This window comes from Symsagittifera roscoffensis, chromosome 2 (genome assembly GCF_963678635.1).
Source record: "Symsagittifera roscoffensis chromosome 2, txSymRosc1.1, whole genome shotgun sequence".
NCBI classification, from domain to species: domain Eukaryota; kingdom Metazoa; phylum Xenacoelomorpha; order Acoela; family Convolutidae; genus Symsagittifera; species Symsagittifera roscoffensis.
In genome coordinates, this window is record NC_087063.1 from 62,111,179 (window position 1) to 62,132,521 (window position 21,343).

At 37.1% G+C, this 21,343-nt stretch overlaps 1 protein-coding gene across 1 annotated transcript; it reads left to right on the forward strand.

Moving 5' to 3' along the window:
• Window positions 1-910: 910 nt before the first annotated feature.
• Window positions 911-19,598, forward strand: LOC134839593 (1-phosphatidylinositol 3-phosphate 5-kinase-like). Its single transcript, XM_063855197.1, has 9 exons — window positions 911-1,737; window positions 1,893-2,818; window positions 2,888-3,717; window positions 7,804-8,456; window positions 8,758-8,995; window positions 14,200-17,284; window positions 17,447-17,803; window positions 18,198-18,551; window positions 19,106-19,598. Exons 1-9 carry the CDS (start codon window positions 1,281-1,283, stop codon window positions 19,379-19,381), a joined length of 7,176 nt encoding a protein of 2,391 aa, XP_063711267.1. The 5' UTR covers window positions 911-1,280; the 3' UTR covers window positions 19,382-19,598.
• The last annotated feature ends 1,745 nt before the right edge of the window (window positions 19,599-21,343 follow it).

A 21,343-nucleotide genomic window follows, 5' to 3' on the forward strand; every position in this document is an offset into this window, starting at 1 on the left:
ATTAAATTCAATACAAATGTAGAAAATTTTTCGGTTGATAATTTTTTTTAAAATATTTTAAGGCTTTCATTTATCTTTGCTGGTTAGTTTGTCATGCTATGTATGGATTATATCATGCAATTTAAGTAGTGCAATGTTTTGGTTAATCTCTTGTAAAACTTCTAAAGGTGCAGTTCCTAGATTTCGGTTTTGTATTTTTTTTTGAAAAATATTACCTTTTTTGTTGCGATTTGCCAGTATATCTGCAAATTGTAAAAGTCAGTAAATTTTGGGCTTCTTTTATTGCTCATTTTTCAAGTGAATTGTCTTTTTGGGCTACTTTTTGCTCTTTGAAATTGTTTGGTATATATTAATATTTTTCTTCATTGTGCAATTTACAAACGGTTTTATCGCTTGCCTTGATGGAAATCAATGCAGTGCAGCCAATTGTAATTTTTCAGGTGGAGTTGGGCTGAAATTTCTACTTGTTTTAAAAACTTTTTGTTGGCTGTAGATTGAAAGTCGTGAAACACAATTTCCCAATTTTCTAAACTATCAATTTTCTGCGTCGCAGGTGGTTCGAAGCTCGGCTTCGCCTAGGTGTTTAAATTTCATTTATTTACTTTGCAGGTTCTTATCAAAATGAAGATTATTCATTGCAATTTGAAACAAACGTTTGAAGGTTTTGGTAGATCTTGTTCGGACATTTTAAACTTAGCGGCTTTTATTCATTTTCTGTCGGTTGTGTTGACATGCTTTGTTTGCCTTGTCTAGCAAATAGTAAAACGATTCTCTTAGTCACTGTGTTTGGAAGTTATTATTAAGCAAGATGGCTAATCAGTGGTCTAAAATACTCTGTTGCACTTGAAAGATCGATCGGGTTTTATTTTCTTACTTCTGTTTGCCTATAATTTTTTAAATGTTTTAGATAATTGTTTGTGTTCAAACCTTAAGCTTTGCATGTCTATGCATTAGATCAAAGAGTTTACTGTTTATTATGCTGCAAGACTGTGTATCAAAACTTCTTAACTCGTCATGGTAATTCAATTCGATGAGGTTTGGCTTGTTTTCAACCATCTTGTTTGCGCGATATTTTGTAATTGCTCAAACACAACGTTTCAAATCAGAGCATTAGAGGCAAGTCCGATATTTAGTTTAACCAGTTTCCTGTGGTCTATTTGCAGTATCACTACGAGTATTACTCTTGTGACCGTGCAGCTTACTGTATTGAATAGATTGTTTTCTGAAGTGTTATTTGAGCCGAAACAATTTGGAGCACAAGCCACAGTAACAGACAGATTATGGACTCCGACGGAGAGTCCTTCCATTCCGAGGAACCTCCTGTCATTCAGCTACAATCACATAGTCCGAGTGTTGACTCCTGTCTCGGAGAAGAAGTTCTGGACGAACAGTTTGGCACGCCTGATGATCACCCAATCGTCCCGGAAGAACTGCCTGAAATTGTGGTCCATGAATCGTCACTGCCCTTGCCTAATACACCACCCACTGATCAATCTTCTCGAAGTGCATCGCCATCATCTAGGCCTGCCACGGCCCCCGATTTAGAACGAAGACGGAGTTCAACCACACCTCTACCGACAGCATTGTCTCCTGGAAGTGACAGAGGTAGAAGTCACTCAGATCCGCCGCCTGTAGACCCAGACGATCTGAAAAACTCTGTCAAGTATGACGTGTACTTCTCCTTTCCTGAATACAGAGACGATATTACTGAAAACACGAATTCAACGTTTTTCGGCGGTAAGCTCTAAATTTACTTAATGATTAAATATGCAGAAGTAGAAAAAAATCAGTTGCTTAAACTGTAACTAGAGGACAACAACTATTAGTTTTTTTTCTTAATTTTATGAGATCTCTGCACATTTTTGGCTTGAGTGGTAACTTTTATGTTACAGAGATGAAGAAAAAGTTCAACGAAGCTTTCAGTTGGAAAGAAGATGGCGGGCACTATGGTAACAGTGGTGATGTGAGCAGAAATAGTCCCTCTGTAAATTCATCTGGATTGCGCATGAGATCCGAAGCGATACGGGATGCGTCGCCTGATAACCGACAAACATTGGACATAAACGAGGAACAGTTATCAGAAAGCGATCTTAGAGCACGGGGAAAAACATCCGTGTCATCTACGAATTCAACAGGCAATGCAAGAACGAAAGGAGCAGTTGCGCATTCTGAAGATAACCGAAAACAAATTGAGGATCGCATCAATCTATTGAGGAGAAACAAAGCTAAAGAGCACATGCAAAGATTCTGGATGCCGGATTCAACTTGTACTGAATGTTACAGCTGTTTGCGACCCTTCACGAAGATCAGAAGGAAGCACCATTGTAGAATTTGTGGAAACATTTTTTGTAACAGGTGCTGCAGTAACTACCTGGCAATCATGATTGGAATGGATCTGAACAAAAACCGAACTGAGAGAACGTGTAACTATTGTCGGGAAACAGCTGAGAACTTTTGTAGCCCAAGCACGGTAGCAAGTATCGAGTCAGCTAATTTAGCTGGAAGTTCAGTTGGTCGTAAAACCTCAACTGGGTTGCCCGAGTTCCCGAGCTGGGTAAAGAAATTGGCGCCTATGTTTAGTCGCAGCGCCGAGGACAGCGCAAGTACGATGGACGAAAAACATAGAAGTAAGTTGCTTCGAGATTGTCTGGTGGATTTAGAGAAAATATGGCAAGAGATCATGGAAAGTAGACAGGGTCTGCCGTTCATCAAAGTGAGATATCGACTTAGAACTTACACGGATTGCATGTCCGGGAAAGCGATTGTTGATTGGCTGCGAGAAAATGACAAAGTTCGAGGACCCGAAGCGGACTTGCAGGTTTGATCTGAGAAAAGTTTTATCCATTTTGGAACGTTTTTTTTTGCAACATTGCTTCAATTATTTCAGGCGCTTTGGCTTGGAAAAGCTCTGATTGACGCCAGCTTCTTGACTCCTTTAAATAGTAGAAACAACGAGTTCAAAAATGATGCAAATATTTTCTACCGAAGTGCTGGTGAAAACGCCTTTGTTATGTCTTTCACCAACTCTCAGCGGGACATTTTGGGGTCTGGAAGTGTATCAAGAGCCCAAAAAACTGCCTCGGATGAAAGTGGTGATTTAGAAAGTGAACCTCCCTGGGTGCAGCATGTACAGGGTAGTTCTTCCGAAGACGAATCTGAGTCGGATGATGAGGCACTTGGGTATTCCAATCGGGACTCAGGCCTCCGACCAGGAGTTGCCCATTTCCCGTCAACGTCCATGGAGCAGTCTTTATACCCTCAGCCTCCGAATACTGGCTTTTCTGACAGCTACGACTATTGGTCTGCCGATATGAGTATGAAACTGAAGAGAGATCATCTGGCATTCTCAAGAGATGGAAGCGTAGACTACTTCCCAGTGCTACCTCTTAGTCTCGAGGCGTTGGAAATGTCTGTCAATGAGATACCGTCGGCAGCAAACACTCCTATGCTGATGCCTAGCTTGTCAACTCCATCACTGGGTTCGGCGCTCGTACCTGTTATCAAAATCAAAGAAGATGAGTCTGTTCTGAACGACCGTCAAGCGGTCCAAGAGATCTCGAAAAACTCGTATCTGATGCACATGATTGCCTTTTTGCATCAACTGTTATGCTATTACGACGTAGACTTCAGATGGGCACCATTGTTGTTCAGACTGTCGAAAACTTTGGGAGAGACAGTGAAGCCTAATTTCCGAAACAATGATGCTCTCGATATAAGGTATAGTTTCAATTTTTCGTGGCCTCGAAGTAAGCTTCATATTGCTTTTTTCCCCAGTAAACATAAGAATTCTTTTATCCCTACCCTTGCGATAAGCAAGGGCATTGCAATCGGGTACTAGACTTTTTCCCGTAAATAACTTTGTTCACGGAATAATCAAATTAGAAGTGGTGAATTTTGGTTCAGTTCATAATAAATTCATTTTTCTCACGTCTCATGCACACTTGGTCTGGAGGTAACAAATACGCCTGAGACGGGTAAGGTCTTAGATTCGTATCTGACAGAACTTGTTTTTTTTTTCAAACGGGAAGCTAAGCACATTCTCAAGATACGTCGGCAGCCGATAAAAATTGCCTTCTTAACACTGCACTAAAACCGCCGCCATAGGCGATTTTTTTTCTCGGTTGATAAGACCGAAAACAATCGTTGAGCTAGTAGTCTTTTTCAAGAAAATTTCGAAATAAACTAGCTTGAGTCTATGAAAAGATTGAATCGGTGAATTTTGTCCAGATTTTAATACCTTAAATATTCAGTCTGGGAGTGGAGGCTGATTTTATTTGTTTATTATGTTGAGCACAAATTTATCTTTGAGCAACGGTTTCAAAAGTATGAATAGTGAGGACAATATTTTGCAGATAGATAGTTATACTGAAGATTGAGAACAATATAATGAAAAAAATTATTCAGCCTGTTAAACTAGGACAGCATTAAAGTTAAACCGATCTCACAGATTAACTCTCACTTTTAAAGAACACTAAAAAGCTACACCTCTCCGTTGTTATTATTACGGCCTCGAATTTTAAAACTGTCAATATCTTCAATCTAATTCTGTCGAATTACTAAGTTTTGCCCATAACCAAGAGTGTTACCAAGAAAATTTATAGTTTAGTGATACACTATTTATGAAATATCTGATTTTTTTTCTTTGACAAGCGATAGCATCATGTTATATCCAAAAACTTATGATTTTTCGGACATAATTAGGAAGACATTTGAATTAGAATTAAAAAATAACTTTCTAAAAAAATGTTAATCTCCATCATAAGACATAGAAGTCATGTAGACCAGGCTACTACATCATCAGGTTATCTCAAAAACCGTTTTGTTACTGGACCTAATTATGATGACAGAACTTGTTTAGATACAAAAGATAACTTCAAAAAAAATGTTTATTTTTCTAATGAGATGTATAAGTCATCCAGAAAAAACTAAACTATCATGTTATCTCGGAAATGAATTGTTTTTGTAACATACGTGCGAGAACGAAAGTTGTTTACAATCAAAAATAACTTTCAAATTCCTAAGCTACATCATCATGTTATCGACTTATTGACTTTTGGGACATGTCTATGAAGACAAATTGTTCAGAATAAAAAAAACTTGAAAAACTTGTTACTTTTCATCATAGAATGTATGGTTTATCCAGAACAAGCTGCATTTTAAAGTTATCTTGGAAATTATTGACCTTTGGGACATGTTTATGAAGACAAAAATTGTTTAGAATCAAAAATTAACTTTCAAAAATTATTAATCGTCATCATGGGATGTGTGCGGGATCTAGAAAAAGCTATATCATCATGTTATCTCGGAAACTATGGACTTTTGTTTCATACCTATGACGCTAGAAGTTGCCAAGACTCAAAATTTAACAAAAAAATGTCGATCTTCATCATAGAATGTATGAGTCATCTCGATTTAGCTAGATATTCGCGTTTTCTCGGAATTTATTGGCTTTTGGGACGTGCTTATGAAGACGAAAACTTTTTAGAATCAAAAATTACTTAATAAAAAATCTCAATTTTTATCATAGGATGTATGAGCCATCCAGATCAAGCTACATCATCGTGTAATCTCGGTATTTTTTGACTTTTCGTACATAATTATGAAGAAAAACGTTGTTTAGAATAAAAAAAGCTTGAACTAAATCATATCTTTAAAGGATGTATGACTCATTTAAAAATAGCTACATTTTTGTGTTAATTCGGAAACTATTGATTTTTGGTATAGAATAATGAGGAGAAAAGTTGCGTAGAATCAAAAAACATTTTTAGGAAAAGTTTAAATCTTCATCATGTGATAAATGAATCATCCATAAGAAGCTACATCCTTGTTTTCTCGGAAATTTTAGTTTTTTAGACATACCGATGAAGACAAAAGATTTGAAGACTTCAAAAAAGTGATAATTTTTATCATAAGATGTATGATTCATCCAGAACAAGGTACATTGTTGTCTAGAATCAAACAAAAATTTGTCTAGAATCAAAAGAAAGCTTTTCAACCTCATCAAAGGGTGTTTGAAATATCAAGAACAAGCTAAATTGTCAAGTTACCTCGGGAGTTTTTGACTTTGAGATATATATATATATATATATAAAGTTATATATAAATATATATAAGATATATATATAAATAAGTTGTTTAGACTCAATAATGTCATTGAAAAATTTTAAACTTTTTTTATAAGGTGTATGATTGTTTCAAAACAGGCTACATCATCATGTTATCTCGGAAATTTTTGATTTTTATGACTCACTTATGAAGACAAAATTGTTATAATCTTTAAATAGCATTAAAAATTGTTTAAATTAATCATAAGATGTTTGAGTCATCCCAAACAAGCTACATCATCATGTTATCTCGGATATTATTGGCTTCTGGGACAAACCTATGAAGACCAAAGTTGTCTAGAATCAAACAGATAACAAAAAAACGTTGTATCCTTATCAACGGCTTTGTGAGGCATCCAGAACAAGCTATATCCGAATGTTAGCTTGAAAACTATCGACTTTTTGGTCTTAATTATGAAGGTAAAAGTTCTTCAGAGTCTCAGTTTTTTTAAATGCTTCGACCATTATGATCAGATCATCCAAAGCAAGCTACATTTTTATTTTTTCTCTAAAACTTTTGAATATCTGGACATATTTGTGAAAACAATATTTGTTCAGAGTCTAAGTTTAAGTTTAAAAAGTTTTCAACCATAATTATAACCTTTATGAGTCAACCAGATTAAGTTGCGGATCATTTTATCTCAAATATTTCTGACTTTATGCACATACTTTTGGTCAAAAAATTGAGAACGTAAGTCAGTGAACTTAGCTTTAACAAACGCTTTGAAAGTATTGAATTAAGCGTAATCGAAAACAGTTGTCGTCACAAAATGAATTTAAAAAACTGAAGAAAAAAAAGTTTTTGTTGTTAACTTTTGCCAAAGAAGCGCTAAATGAAGCTTCGAAAACTAGTTTGAGTTTTGTTTATATCCAATTTTCATTTTCTTAACCTCACTGAATAGTTTTCATATAATTAAAGTTATTCTAATGCTCGAAGTTACACAAACTCAAACTTTTGAAATCTGTTTGTCTATACACTTCAATATAATAAATTACTCGACGCATTCCGATTATTATGTGTAGTGCCTGCGATAAAAAAGAAAACAATGATAGCCTTTTAATGTGCAAATAACACAATGTTCCGACCAAAGTCTTAAAAAAAACATTTTTTTAAAACAATTTTGTCTTTTTTCTGCGTGGTGTTATTTAAATGGATGTGAACAACAAACTAGAACTTGGGCATATCCAACAGTGATAGTAAAATAGCCAAATTGAACAACAGTTTTTGCAGAAAAATGACATGAAACATGAAAAAAAATCATTTTTTTTGAAATTTTGTTTCCCAAAATGGCGCCAAATAAACTCCATAAATAACTTTACTCGAGTAAAACTAAAAATTTACGGCTTAGTTTAAGTATGAATAAGCTATTGTAAGTCTGTTTGTTCGCTTCTCTCGCTCGAAAAATCAAAAAGTTTCAAACTGGTTATTCTCGACACTGGGAAAAAATTTTATTGTCATTCGAATGAAGACTGAAAGGGCTTTAAGATGATATATCACTCAATTTACCCGCTGATTTTGTAAGGAAAACAAAAAAACACATAAATATCCGAAGACAAAGAATGCAAAGTTTCTCCCCATGTTCAATGGTCGGAACAAAACTTGGACATTCGATCAAACCCTATGGCCCAAATATATAGAGCAGCAGTATCAATGACAGAGTATTCCCATAGACAATTTTTTATTGGTTTGTGATTTAAGGAGATATGTCAAGGTTAAATGTGTCCCTGGAGGTGAGGCCGAGGACTCGAGAATCATCAACGGAGTTGCTTTCTCTGGAAACGTCACCTGCAAGGGAATGAATTCAATAATTGAAGAGCCTTCTTATGCTCTGCTATGTCGCGGAAGTGTAGAATGCAACAACCACCGCAACTCAGAAGGGGATCCTACCCGAATGGTCAGCTTGCAGACTATCTTGGGTCAGAAAAAGATGTACAACGAACTATGCACAAAGCGAATTCTGGCCATAAAGCCATACATCAATTTGGTGCTGATGGAATTCACAGTTGCTTCCAAAGTGCAGAAGTTGCTAATGGAAGAAAACATTTCAGTTGTGAAGAATATAAAGCAGATAAATTTGCAGCGACTTGCGAGAGTGTTAGAGTGCGAAGTTGCAGATAGAGTGGAGAACCTTGGTTTGACTGACACACAATACACGCCAGGACGATACAAGAAGTTTTATGTGGAGTATTTCAAGATAGGAAGCATGAACAAGAGTATATGTGTTTTTGACGAGTGTGTGAAAGAAAAGTTTGCCACTATTTTGCTGAGGGGAAGTGAAGATGCAGCCGAGTTGAAGAAAGTGAAGCATATTTTGCTGGAGATGACGTTGGCCAACTACAACAGGGTTTTAGGTAAGTTTTGTTTTTTAATCACACAATTCCTTAAGCGCGGATCAATTAAGCAATCTCGCCACTCCCCATCTCGCAATCAATGAGCGACTGAAGTTCATTTTATTTGAGTATCGAGAAAAATTTTGAAAAAGACAAAAATCGAGCTTTGTAAAAACTTTTTCTACCAAGGTTGGTGCTCTAGCCTTGTATCTGAATACCAAAATCTGTTCTCGACTGCACCTTAATAAGAAATGGATCAGGCACATAGTTGGTCACTCTGAACTTGACATCATTTCTAATCTGAATGGTTGACGTTTTTCAGAGCGCGCATACTTCCTGGACTCAAATGGACAGCATCGAGTATTCTTCAAACACTTGCCATTCACTGCCAAAATCATGGAGTTCACTGCACAGCATTTGAGCAAAGTTGTGCCTGCGAATAACATGAATTTACTGCACAAAAGATCAGAAGCAGTTCAGAAGATACGTGAGCAGAGTGCAAATGCAAGTCCCGCAACTTCATCACCGGTTTTAAAATCGAGATTTACTGGAACTAAAGGGTAAGTTTGGCGAGGCAATCACCAGAGCAGGTTTTTTGTGCCTCTGTTGAACCGATAACCGACTGCTAGTTCAAAAGATAATCCCGTTGCGGCGCAGGTGTTAAGGCATGGAACCGCTGAATCGGGTGCTGCAGAGTTTCAATCTTGTTAGCCTAATTGCTGTGATTAACTTATGTAGCATGTGCTTCCTGTCGCTTCCATCATTTTTCCGCAGCCGTGTGGCCATTTAGTCAGATTTTAAAGTTAGAAATGGTCATTTAGTCAGATTTTAAAGTTAGAAAAAGTTAGATTATTCAGTAGTGGTTTAATTTTTCAACCTGCGATTTTTTAGAAAGAAGATTTGGATTGTTTGGCACATTCCGACCCTAAATAGAGCTTCATGAGAGTTCTGAGAATCATTTTTTATTAAGAGCCAATGCACATAATAAAGAGACTTGTATGGGCCGTAATATTTTTTTTCAGGCCAAATTTGATCTTTTGCAGTTTGACTTCGACTTAAATTCAAATTCATTTGCTAGTAGGAGGACAAAATTGTGACTTACTTCTAGTATTGAAAATGGATGGGAATTTTTAGCCTCACATTACCTATTGATCTGTTTTTGTTCCGACCATTGAAAATGGGGGGGAACTTTGTATCCGGGTGTGTTTTGGTTTTTTCTTTATTTTTAAATTGTTTTCTGATTTTTCGAGCGAATAAAGCGAGCGAGCAGTCTTATTTTAATTGCTTCAAAGCTTACAGTAGCTTAATTTAAAACGTAAAAAAATTAGTTTTAGCTGAGTAATGTTAGCTTACTTTGAGTATTTTAGCGCCTTTTTGGAATCAAAAGTTTAAAAAACCGCTGAAATATTTCGAAATTGTTTTTGTTGATTTTGAAATTTGTCGACTTTTTTTAGGCCGACCATCTTGATTTTCCGAGCTCTCCAAAAGCACTAAAAAGACTCTGCTTTGGCCAGATTTTCTGCACTGCTGGCAAAATGTTGAAAAACAGGCCAAAAAACGCGTTTTTAGGCACTTTAAAAATTTCGACCAAAAAATTGGTATCGGTTTACTTATTTAGGATTTGGTTCGTGAACATTTATTATATTTTATTTCCGCCTGTTATAGGTATCGGGACGTTATTTTTTATTGCATATGTATCTTTCATTTTGATTAATTTATTTCATTGTACCTTTTTGAATAAAAAATACTTAGCCCTATCAAGTTTTTTTGCCTTTTGCACTCAAGTTAAGGTCTAGATAGCAGCACAAAAATACATCATCGACTGATCTACACCCGACTTGCAACAACTGAAGACAACTACAATAGCCTCTGCTACAACATGCCGTAGAAATCCACTCTCTCCCAAAGAGACCTCGTTTCGAAAGATGTCTCAAAAGGATCAAAAGAGTCACAGATGACGTCAATGCTAATTTCAATATTTTGGACTTAATGAAAAACATGAAAAATTAGCTACGAAGTTTAGAAGGCGCAACAATTCATCTCGTGCACCACCCACCGCAATACGAAACACCCGAAAGTTTGATCAGATGGTTCATCGAAATGGAAGATCAACTTGATGACATCGTTGAAGAATTCAACCAAATGGGTCAAAACAACACTCCAACAGCTAATTCAACGGATCAAGTTAACATCCTCCCCTCCAAGTAGACCAAGTTAAGATCCAACACCCGAGCGTTGGCATTAAATTAGTTTTGATAAGCGCTGCGTGTAAAATGCTCTATTCTGATTGGCTGAAAAATCGAACTCAGAACCAAGTTAAGATCCTCCCCCCTAAACGGATTTGGGGGGTGGGGGGGGGGGGGGGGGTTAGGTAGGGGAGGGAGTTGATGTTAACTTGGTCCAATTCAACTATAGCTAACCCATCTTCAACTGTGGACCAGGACCCAGGACTCTCATCAAGAATTTTCAGAAACACCTGTTTCAAAGGTGACAGGACAAATGCAATTGATGTTTCTTACAACATCAATGTCACAAGCCGGACAGGTATCTTCCGATACAACTCCGCAAAGGACCAATCATCTGATAGGGTCAACAGCAGCAAGTGACAGCTACCAATCATTGCGAGCAACCATGAATTGGAGCCCACAGACAACCATAAAAGGAAAAGACAACATTCCGCGAGCATTTTTCACATAACTTGGATGGACTATTGTAGAACCAAACAATGACGCAACAGCTATCTCTACACACCAAGGTTGCTCAAAACTCAACTGTTTCAGCACGAACCCCGTTCCTTTGTGATTGTTTTGCTAATGGCAAAATGAGGCATGCTGTCACGGGTCATCGCGTATAGAATCTGTCAATTTATCTACCGTCAAATTGGACTAGTGACTTTTTCATAGAAAGAAACCAAGAAAAGTTGAACAGCTATTATAGCGGCTCTTGCATTTTATATGTAAAGAATAAGTATAACTCCACTTTCTATTTTCTCTATCAGTTCTCAGATCTTAAGAAATTTTTACTGGCGAACTGTTTTACATATGCTTCAATCAAATTAAAGTCATATAAAATGAGTTTTTAGGAAACATGGCGCTCTGAAATTGGCACAATCATTATGCATCAAATAAAATGTGATGGTTCGGCTTTTTGTGAAGAAAGGTTAGGACTACAACTGTGAAACGGATAACATGCGTTTCGTACATATTTTCATTGAAAATTTTCAACAATAACTATCCCAAAACGTTGGTAAATTTTGTTTGCTGCTCACCCAGCTTGCACTTTGTGGCTTTTACGGTTCTAAGTTGACTGTGCGGTTTTATGTTCCTTTTTTTGTGTGTTTTTGTATGATTCACTCATGTGTGGCTACGGGCATACAAACAACTTCAATTTATGTCTTAATCAAACCCTTTTCTCAGTGCGTTTTGTGTATATGTCACCACTTGATTTTTTGTCTTTTAATCGGGAACTAGACTTTCTTCCCGTAAACAACTGTTGTTGCATATTTTTTAACTGAAATTGATGTTGCTTTATTATGGAACCCTGGCAATAACCATGCTCCAATGCATTTGGTCTGGAGGTAATGCAGTTGTTTTTGCAACTTATGGTCAGATGTTAGAGTCCCAGTCGGACTTTATTTTTTGACAGTGTCTCATATTGAATTTTTCCAGTAAAAACTTGGTTAGTCGGACCATAGTTTGTTGGCTTAGTTGCAACACCTCAATTTTTTGCACTTTGACCAATTTTCATTAAAGTCAAGTGTCGTCGATTGAATCCTTTAGTTTTTTTTTAATTCCTATATCTTACTGGTATATTTTCCGTTTCTTTTTGGCTTTCTCTCGCTCAGAAATTTTATTCGGACTAGGTTATTTCGGCTTTTGCTTTGTCGGTGTAGCGAACTTATTTTGCATCAGTTTAAAAATGAAAAATGGCTAGTATTATTTTTATTAAATTAGGTCGGTTGGTTGTATAGTATAAAAGTTGAAAGTTATCGCTATGACAATTTCCTTTGACGTTTTTTGTTTTCGTAATATTTGGCAAGTTACCACGGGTTTTTGGCTTAGTGAACGCTTGGACAATGCTAAAAGCTTGTTTAATGCTAGTGGCTGTGTTTCTTGTCTCTTTTTCTGAGATACAATTTTTCTTATTTCCGAAAAAATTTTGATTTTTTACGACGTCAACATCCGTTCCGTTTTTTGTCCTCGGATCAATTGGCATCTAACCAGTGTTGTGAGCTAGTGGATTGTCAGAGATTACTTAAAGCTGGTTTATTGCTAGTGGTTGTATTTCTCGTCTGTTTTCTGAGATCGAATGTTCGTTTTTCCCAAAAAAAATTTGTTGCCTATTTCCAAAAATATTTGGAATGCTACGCTTGTAATGCTACGCTTCGTTTTATCGCAAGTTATTCGTAGCTCCGCTTAATCACTATGTTTTAAAAAAGCAAGAGTTAGGAAGAAAATTGCGCCTATTTTGTAACTATTATATAATTGTTTTGTTAATTTATGAGCTGCTATACAAAATTTTTGCGTTCTCTGCCGAAGATAAAAAAACGATTACTGCCTAAAAAACTGTACGCGATTGAAATGCTTTTTGAAATGTAAATTAATACTCTTCATTTTAGTTCCGAGCGTACTACTTAATGGGCCTTAATAACTGTAGGGTATCTTTGATGCAGTAACTTTTTTTATTAACTGTTTTTACACATGCGAAGCTAGTGTATTAGTACGAAACTTCTTTTTTCCCAACCTTAGGTGCGAATATTGGTGCGGCACCCCAATAATGGTGGGACAACTTTACAGCTTTTTAATAGCGTGTGCTTTGACATTCGAATAGTAATAAATTAACCCAATTGATGCATTTTAAGTTCATCATATGAACCGAAAAAAGCTATTTGTTTCAAACAACATCACAATAATAAAAAACTCGATTTCAGAAATTTTCTAACTAAGCATATCTCGCAGTTTTTTGGAATGCTTAATTTCTACATAAGGTGGCTTTATGCTTTGCGATTTGTTTCATGCATCGTTAGTGTGGATGCCTTCAGTTTGTTATATTCGAAATTAATAATTGCAAAATTGAATCTATTGCCGAGTTTCACAGAATTGTATTGGCAATTTATTAGCATTTGTAGCTGCTTTATTTGTGACTAGTGTTTGTCGGTTGTTAAGATTGTAAGGCTCCGAATGTACAATAAGATGTGGCAATTTTTGAGCGTTGATGGAAGTTGTGACTCTTCTATAGGTCGTGATGATATTTTTTTTTCAGTAACAGTCTTATAATTTGTTCACACTCACGTGATTTTTCACACTCAGTTTGATTTTTCGCTGTTTCATTTTTGATTTCTTTTTAAGTTGACTTTTTTCCTTTTTTAAAAGGAAGGCAAACGCTACCACTATCAAACAGCAAACTTTTAAAAGTAACAAAAAGCGTGATCGATTTCTGGTTTTCGAAGTGGGTTTTTTTTCAGATTTCCAGCGGAAAAAACCTACCCTCGATCCAATTTTCTCAAATTGAGTTAATTTTGTCAAAAAGTGTCAATCATAAATTAAAAATTATAAGAGATTCAAGGCCATATATTTATTAAACATTCAAATTCGAAAGTAGATTTCTTTCTCTAAAAACAGGTCAGCTAGTCATGTCTGAACTCCTCTGAGTTTCCATAATCGCTGTCAAAAAATCCATTAGTTAACAGTCTTTGCCCATCCCTGAGAGTGGTCACAGTAAAATAAAGCCTCAAAAATTGTTTCCGAATATTACGTTTGTTTAGCGCGATCTCAGTTTTGGACACTGCATGCGTTGAAGCGCCACTGGAACCCAACGAAAACAGTCTATTCTATATACACAGTCAGCAGTTCAGATCCACTGTTCTCTCAATGTCTCCTCATGTGCTCATTAGCTGCCCATTTCTGGAAAGTAACCTGGGGTACAACTCACCAATCCGGAGATATCTGGTGCCGAGAGCTCAGGTGGCAAAAGAAAACAAAGATATGAGAAAATACTGGAGTGGATTGTTTCCAGGAGAAACACCGCTCCCGCCAGTGTTCAAATCCGACGGAATAATGGAGAATTTGGAAGATGTTGCGCCTGAGTTTGACCTTGAAATGCTGCCGTTTGAAGAAACTGCAATTTTTGACCCATCTAACATAGTTGAGTTGCCTCCTCATCCGTTTTTGAGTTACATAACTAGCAAGCCTTTAGACGGACCGGAGTTTCTGAACCTTCTGGCCGATTTCAGATTAAGAGGTTATAATTTAGCTTTCGATGACATCGCAAACATCAGAGATAGGCATAATAAGCGAATGATGGAAAAACGAAGAGCATTCGACTGTAAAATGAACAAAAGGAAACTTCATTTCCAGTCCAGAAGACAAAAGCCTGATTGTCTGGATTACAGGTACCACCAGAAAATCAATGTCCTTATTTTGATCTCTTCTAACAGTCAATCAAAAGATCCCAGCAGATGTTGCTACTTGATCTACAGAGACTTGCCGTTTTACCTTCAAGGAGATATGACCTTAGGAAGTTTCCTGGAAAAATTCTGCTTTTCGGATAAAGTTTGCATCAATCCACAATGTGAGTTTGCTCCCGAAGTGCATAAAAGAAGGTTCTTCAGTGCGAATTACTGCTTGCATGTATCACTACATAACGAAGTAAAGACATCTCAGAAGCCTCCAGACACAATTGTGATGTGGAATTTTTGTCCCAGTTGCAAGAAGTTGGGGCAAATCTCAAAGATGTCTGAAAACACCTGGAATTATTCATTCGGGAAGTTCCTGGAAAATTGTTTGTCGGCGTTCAACGTGGAAGTGGTTCATTCAGAATATACACCAAGTGCATCTCCAGCGTCGAGTCCAGATCACACCTCAGTTTGTAGCCACTCTATGTTCAGAGATCATCATCAGTATTTCATGTACAAACAGCGTGTCGCCGCTTTTCGGGTGTCGAAAATAAATGTCTATGAAGTGGCTTTCCCGGAAAAGTTTTCCCTTTTTGGCTCATTCAAATACTCGTTGAAGAAATTCAACGATGAGCAGAAAAGTCTGTTCAGTAAAATCGAAGGTGTTTCGAAAGAAGTCGATGATAAATTGAACAGGTGCGGTGAACATTTGAAAAATATCAAAGACGAGTCAGGAAGTAGCAGCATCAAAAGCGCCAAATATAAGGCGGCGCAAAATCTCAAGCAAATTTGTCAGAGCTTCGAGGTGAACATCAAAAGTGACTGTTCCCTGGTCAAAGCAGAGCTAGAACAGAACTGCCAGACATCAGATAGTGACTGGATAAGATACGATACAATTCTGCTAATGAAGCATGTTTTCTACCAGTTTTGCCTTAAATGGAGTGCTAACTTGTCAAAACTTGTGCGAGCAGAAAATGAATACAAAGCTATTTTGGGCAAAGACAACAGGAACCTGGGTATGTCTAACCTCTATGCAACCCAATTCTATTTGAACTCGACGTCGCCTATCGAAAGAGTGACATCTAACAGCTCAGTAGCTCTCGATAATTTTGAGCTGGAATGTTCAACTGAATCCACCGGCTCCCACAAAAACATGGGAACTGATCATTTTGGCGAGGATCCATTCGACAATCAATTCGAGATCAAAGATATGGAAACTGAGCGGAAAGTTGATGCGAAACAGTCGCTTTATCATCAGAGTCCAATCGTCGAGGCAACTACGGAAGGAGCCACTGTTGCAGTGAACATCGTTAGCCAAAGAAAATCAAAAGTCGAAGACGGTATCATGCAATTTGTTAAAGTAACTACCAAGGCAAGCAGTCCTAAGAAATCGCACGTCGACATTGAAGAGTCGTTTTGTATGCCAGACGGTTATGTACGAAAACGAGGAAAATTCACGAAAGCAAAAGAAGTTATGTGTAGGTCGATTCCTCACGAGAATAACCGTGAAACGGCGTCCAGTTCGTCATCTCGTCCAACCACAACTAGTAGTAACGCATCGCAGATCACTGAAGCGTCATCAAAGGATGGCTCTGTTAGGAATATAACATGCGATGTACATGCAAGACAAGAAGATGTCGGAAAGCGAGTAGTTGTCACCTATGATTCACAAACAAAACAAGGAGTGTTGAAATGGGTTGGACATTTGACCGGGCCCGAAGTGGGCTCGAACCACACTCAAAACTTGTTCGGTGGAATTGAGCTTGACGAAGAGCAAAATGTAGGTGGTAATGGTTGTTTCAACAAAGAGCAAATTTTCGAATGCGAGACTAATAGAGGGGTGTTTGCTCCTCTTGTTGGAGTTTTTCTTCTTCAGAATACCGAAAGTGGCAACGATGAAGCTCACGGAAATCATCCAGAACCGTTTATGGCGACCAAGGCCATTAACAAGCCAGTACCTGAGCTGTCTTCTCATTTTCCATTTAACGAGAAAGAGCACTTTATTATGGACGTAGATAAAGACGACCAGTTCATGCCTATTTTAATCAGGGATAACGAACCGGGTTCCATCATTGCCTATTCAATGGCTTCGAGTTTTTACAGAAGCAAGCTTGCTAAAGAAGAAGCAGAGATAGCGAGCATGTATACCAATAGCAACACAGTTTTTATAGATCAAAAGATGGTCGAAGCAAGTTTAATGTTGCCAGATAACCAACGTTATACGTTCAAGTCCAAAACAAAGGATTTTGAAACGAGCACTTGCAAAGATTCAATGCGACCTGTAAATGTTTCGAATGCAGCAGCGGCAGCTACTGGCCAGCCGAAACTGAAGCAGATGTTTATTGAGCATACTTTCTCAAGCTTGTCTGACAAGGAAAGAAGATGTGATTTCTACTGCAAGAGCTGGTACCCTCTCGAGTTCAGAAATCTGAGAAACAGAACATTCATTCCAAAGGTAGATTTGTTGTTACGAACAATTTCTTTCAGCACTCGTACCTCCTAAAATAGAATTTAAACCAGTGGTGCATGTTATGTTGTCCGATTTTTTTCGGTTTTTGTCACTTGCCAGAATTTTTTTGTGAAAGCGTTTCCTGGCGTTGATTTTGTTGCATTACAGGAAGGGGAAGATGTTGAAAAGTGGTTTATCAAATGCCTCAGCGAGACCGTTGAGATCAAAATGAGTGCAGGAAAGTCCAAAGCTCACTTCTATCAGTCGCAGTGCAAGAGATTCATTCTGAAGTCGTTGAAATCTGCAGAAGGTCTAGACTTTATTGACCCGGAGTTCGCGACGAACTATTTCGCGTATTTGAATAAATGTCTGGACGAAGGGAACCCAACTACACTGTGCAAGATTTTCGGAGTGTACCAAGTGACTGTTAAAAATATGTTCACGAATGAACAGTACAAGATGTTCCTGATAGTGATGGAAGACTTGTTCTATAACAGAGATTGCAGTCGCAACTTTGACCTCAAGGTTAGATATTAAATATATATTTGTCATTAGAAATTAATTCTCGTGGTGCTTGCTTTTTATTCGAAAGCTTCCTTGTGAAACTATTGTTAATTTTCATTCAGCTTTGCAGCCAAAACAATTACGCTCAGGGTTCAATAATGTGCTTTGCTGATGGCAAGTTTTTAAGATGAATCTCGAATTTTGACGGGAAGGTGATTTCGGGAAAAATTTTGTTTCTGCACTGTAGGGATGATGCAGTTTTTGGGAAGATTTTGATATCCTGTAGGTAATTGTAGCACGATTGCGTTTGGTTTGGTAGAAGAGTTGTGTTAAGAGGCATTAGCGCCTTCTACAATGGATCCGACCATGGTGTTAAATGCGCAATAATTGAAGTTTGTGTATGTTTTTGATTTAGGGAGTTCATAAATTGCTGACTGCCTCCGAACCAAGTTACAAAACAGTTGTGGAAAACAAGAAGATGATTCTGGACCAACACATGACCTCTGTAATACAGGAGGACCCCATAATCACAAGACCACACAGCAAGCATGTTTTAATGGAGGCAATTGAGAGAGATGGAAAATTCCTGTCAGATAATGGCCGCATAGATTACTCGCTTCTGATTGGTCTAGATGATTCAAGAAGTGAGATGGTGGTGGGAATTGTGGACTATTTGCGCAAGTTTGGACTGGATAAGAAATTCGAGATGGTAACGAAGACGGTTATCATCATGTTCTCAAATCCAGTTAATAGACCAGCGGATTCTAGGGTAAGTTGCAGAGATAATTACTCATGCAAGAGTAAGAGTATTTATTTTAAAAATTGGTTACTTTTTTCTGGTTAACAACTGTTCTGGTAAGTTCCTCTGATGGCAAGATCTGATGCCGAGTTTCTATGTTAAACGTATAATTCTCCAATTTGATCAAACTTATACGTTTCTAGAATTGGAAACACTGTTTTGTGAAAATAATAGATTTTGGGCCCTGTTAACAGCGAAAATAATCTGAAGTTCTCGATCTATGTATTTAGTCACTTGCGCCGGAAAAACGCGCTTTTTGGGTGTCTACGCCGACATATTTCTCAAAAACGCAATTTTCTGGCGTAGGAAAATTTTTCGAGATATGCCATACTTATTTCAGCAGAGCCGGGAAGTTCGAATTGGCTCTTTTAAAGTAAAGTAAACCAAAAACCGCGCCCATGAAACATAAGGCGCCCATGAAAGATTAGTTATAATGTGAAATATAGTTTCAGATCGGAGTTTGTCACTTATATCTTGGAACAATTTTGGTTGTACGGCAATAATAATTATCTATTCCTCTTAAGGAAATGATGCCGACGATAGTGTCTCCGGATCTTTACTACGAGCGCTTCATGATCCAGATGCAGCAGTTCATACTCGCAGTGCCCGACAGATGGTTCGGGCTTGAAACCGGAGTGGAGAAGTGGTCATGTGGAATCAACAGTCAGGGCTGGTCCACTGCCCTAGCTGGAAACAGATTGGAAAAGGTGCAGTGTCTTGATCCATATCCGACATATCTCAGCTACTGGGAGCCGAATAAGGTGATCGATAAGCAAACTGCATATCCGGAAGAAAACTGATATTTGTCTCTTTTTCGTTTTGGAGACCACAAACTAAATTGGTTTTCTCGAATTGAGAGCGTTTAGGTGTCTTAAAAGGTATAAATGGTGCTTCTATTTTGTTATTTCCAAATATGGTGTGTTTGAGTATATCACTGGAGATATTTTCAATTAAATTTATAGTCAAAGTTGTAATTGTTTACTTTTTTCACTCTATCCAATAAATTTAGATTGTGAACTTATTTAATTACTAAGCTGTAGTAGAGGTAAGCTTTCTGTTTTGTCTTCAGTCTTGAAAAAATAGAGAACTAATTGTGGCACCTCTGGTTTTTTCCGTCAAATCACAAATCTCTGAAAAGCAGTAGTTTTTTCAGCGCCATCTTTGCTGTAAAAGAACGAAGTGAGTTTCACTGATTTAGGTTTTGATGATTTTTTGCTAGTTTTTTTAGGAAAATGTGATCACCCGGAAGTTTGATTTTTCGCTGTTTACGCTTGCGATTAGCAAGCGTTATTAAATCGGATTATACTCCTTTTTTGGGTTAACAACTTGTTTGACAAAATCACTTGTATCTTGGTTCATAATGAATTAATTTTTGTGCGTCTCCAACTTTTTGCCCAGAGTTGAAGAATACGCCTGGGACGGCTAAGTTTGTGGGTTCGAATCTGACGAGGATCTTTTTTTTTCAATTTGGAAATATTTTTTTCCAAAACTGAGTTTTGTTTGTCTGCTTATCGTTTGTCAGATTAGTTGCCATGTAAAAGAATTGATTTTTTATACGCAGTTATTTTTAGTGTTTTGAATTACTGCAATTTGTAATTTTACTAGCCTTGACTTCGTATAATTTGCTGTTTTTTTCGCTTAAAAATTTTGTTCGACCTAGATGATTTTGGCTTATATATTATCGGCTCAGGGACCTAGTTTAGGGTCGCTTCAAGGGCAGAAAAAATTTTATGCTTTGTTCCGGATCAAACAAAATGGATCAATCTTAGAATAGATTTTATAGTTCAAAATTTTTCATGACAACAAGCATGTTTTCGGTTTAAGGGAAATATTCGGTTCAGTTGCCGTTTGTTATTTATTTTTTGAGTTTTTCATTAATTGTCGTCGATTGAGTTTCTGGACGTGTTTTTTGCTGATAGAACAAGTTTCCAGACAGCATTTTGAATTTTTAAAATGTGGTTTTTGAAGGTTGGACTTGAGGCTTTCTTTTCAAGTCTGCTAATTATAAATCAAGTTCAATCAATCATCAGGCACATCGTCTGGCGTAGAGGTAACATATCTGCATGACACAGCATAGGCTTGTGGTTCGAATCTAGCCGGAGCTGATTTTTGCATATTTGTTTTTGTAATTTTTTGTGCTATCGTTCATGTTTGTTTATGTCGGCTAAGTTCCCGTAGCCCAATTTTTTTCCGGGTAATCTGGATTTTTTGTCTGTCTGCTTATTTCCGCCTGCTAATTTCCCACAGCTTATTTGTTAGCTTCTTTAAGCTTTATGTTAGCTTCTTTCTAGCATTCCAAACGCTCCTTGTAAAGTTTCAAATTGTGCAGGCAATTTTGTTCCCGATTTTTTGGGTTTTCTTCGGGATTTTTATAAATTTAATGACAAAAACAATTTATATGTTTTATTTTTGATTATTCTTTTCTTTTGATTCTAATCACGGTCATTTATTATATCGCAAGTGATTCGAAATGCAGTTTCGTATTTCTGTGTCGCATATCTTTTTAATTCTGTTCATTTCTTTTGTTAAATGAAGGCAAACTGCTCTATTGAACTGCAAAAGTGGAAAGTTAAATAAAAATCGTGAATGACTTCTAATTTCATATGTGGATTTCATTTTTCCAGCGGAATCAATTAATTAAATTTTATCCAGTTTTCTCTAAATTGGATAACTTTTCCCAAAAAGTGCCAATCATAAACAGTATTTGAGCTAATAAGAGCCTTACCTGATATCTTTGTTTTTCTAAAATTGAAAATTGTTTA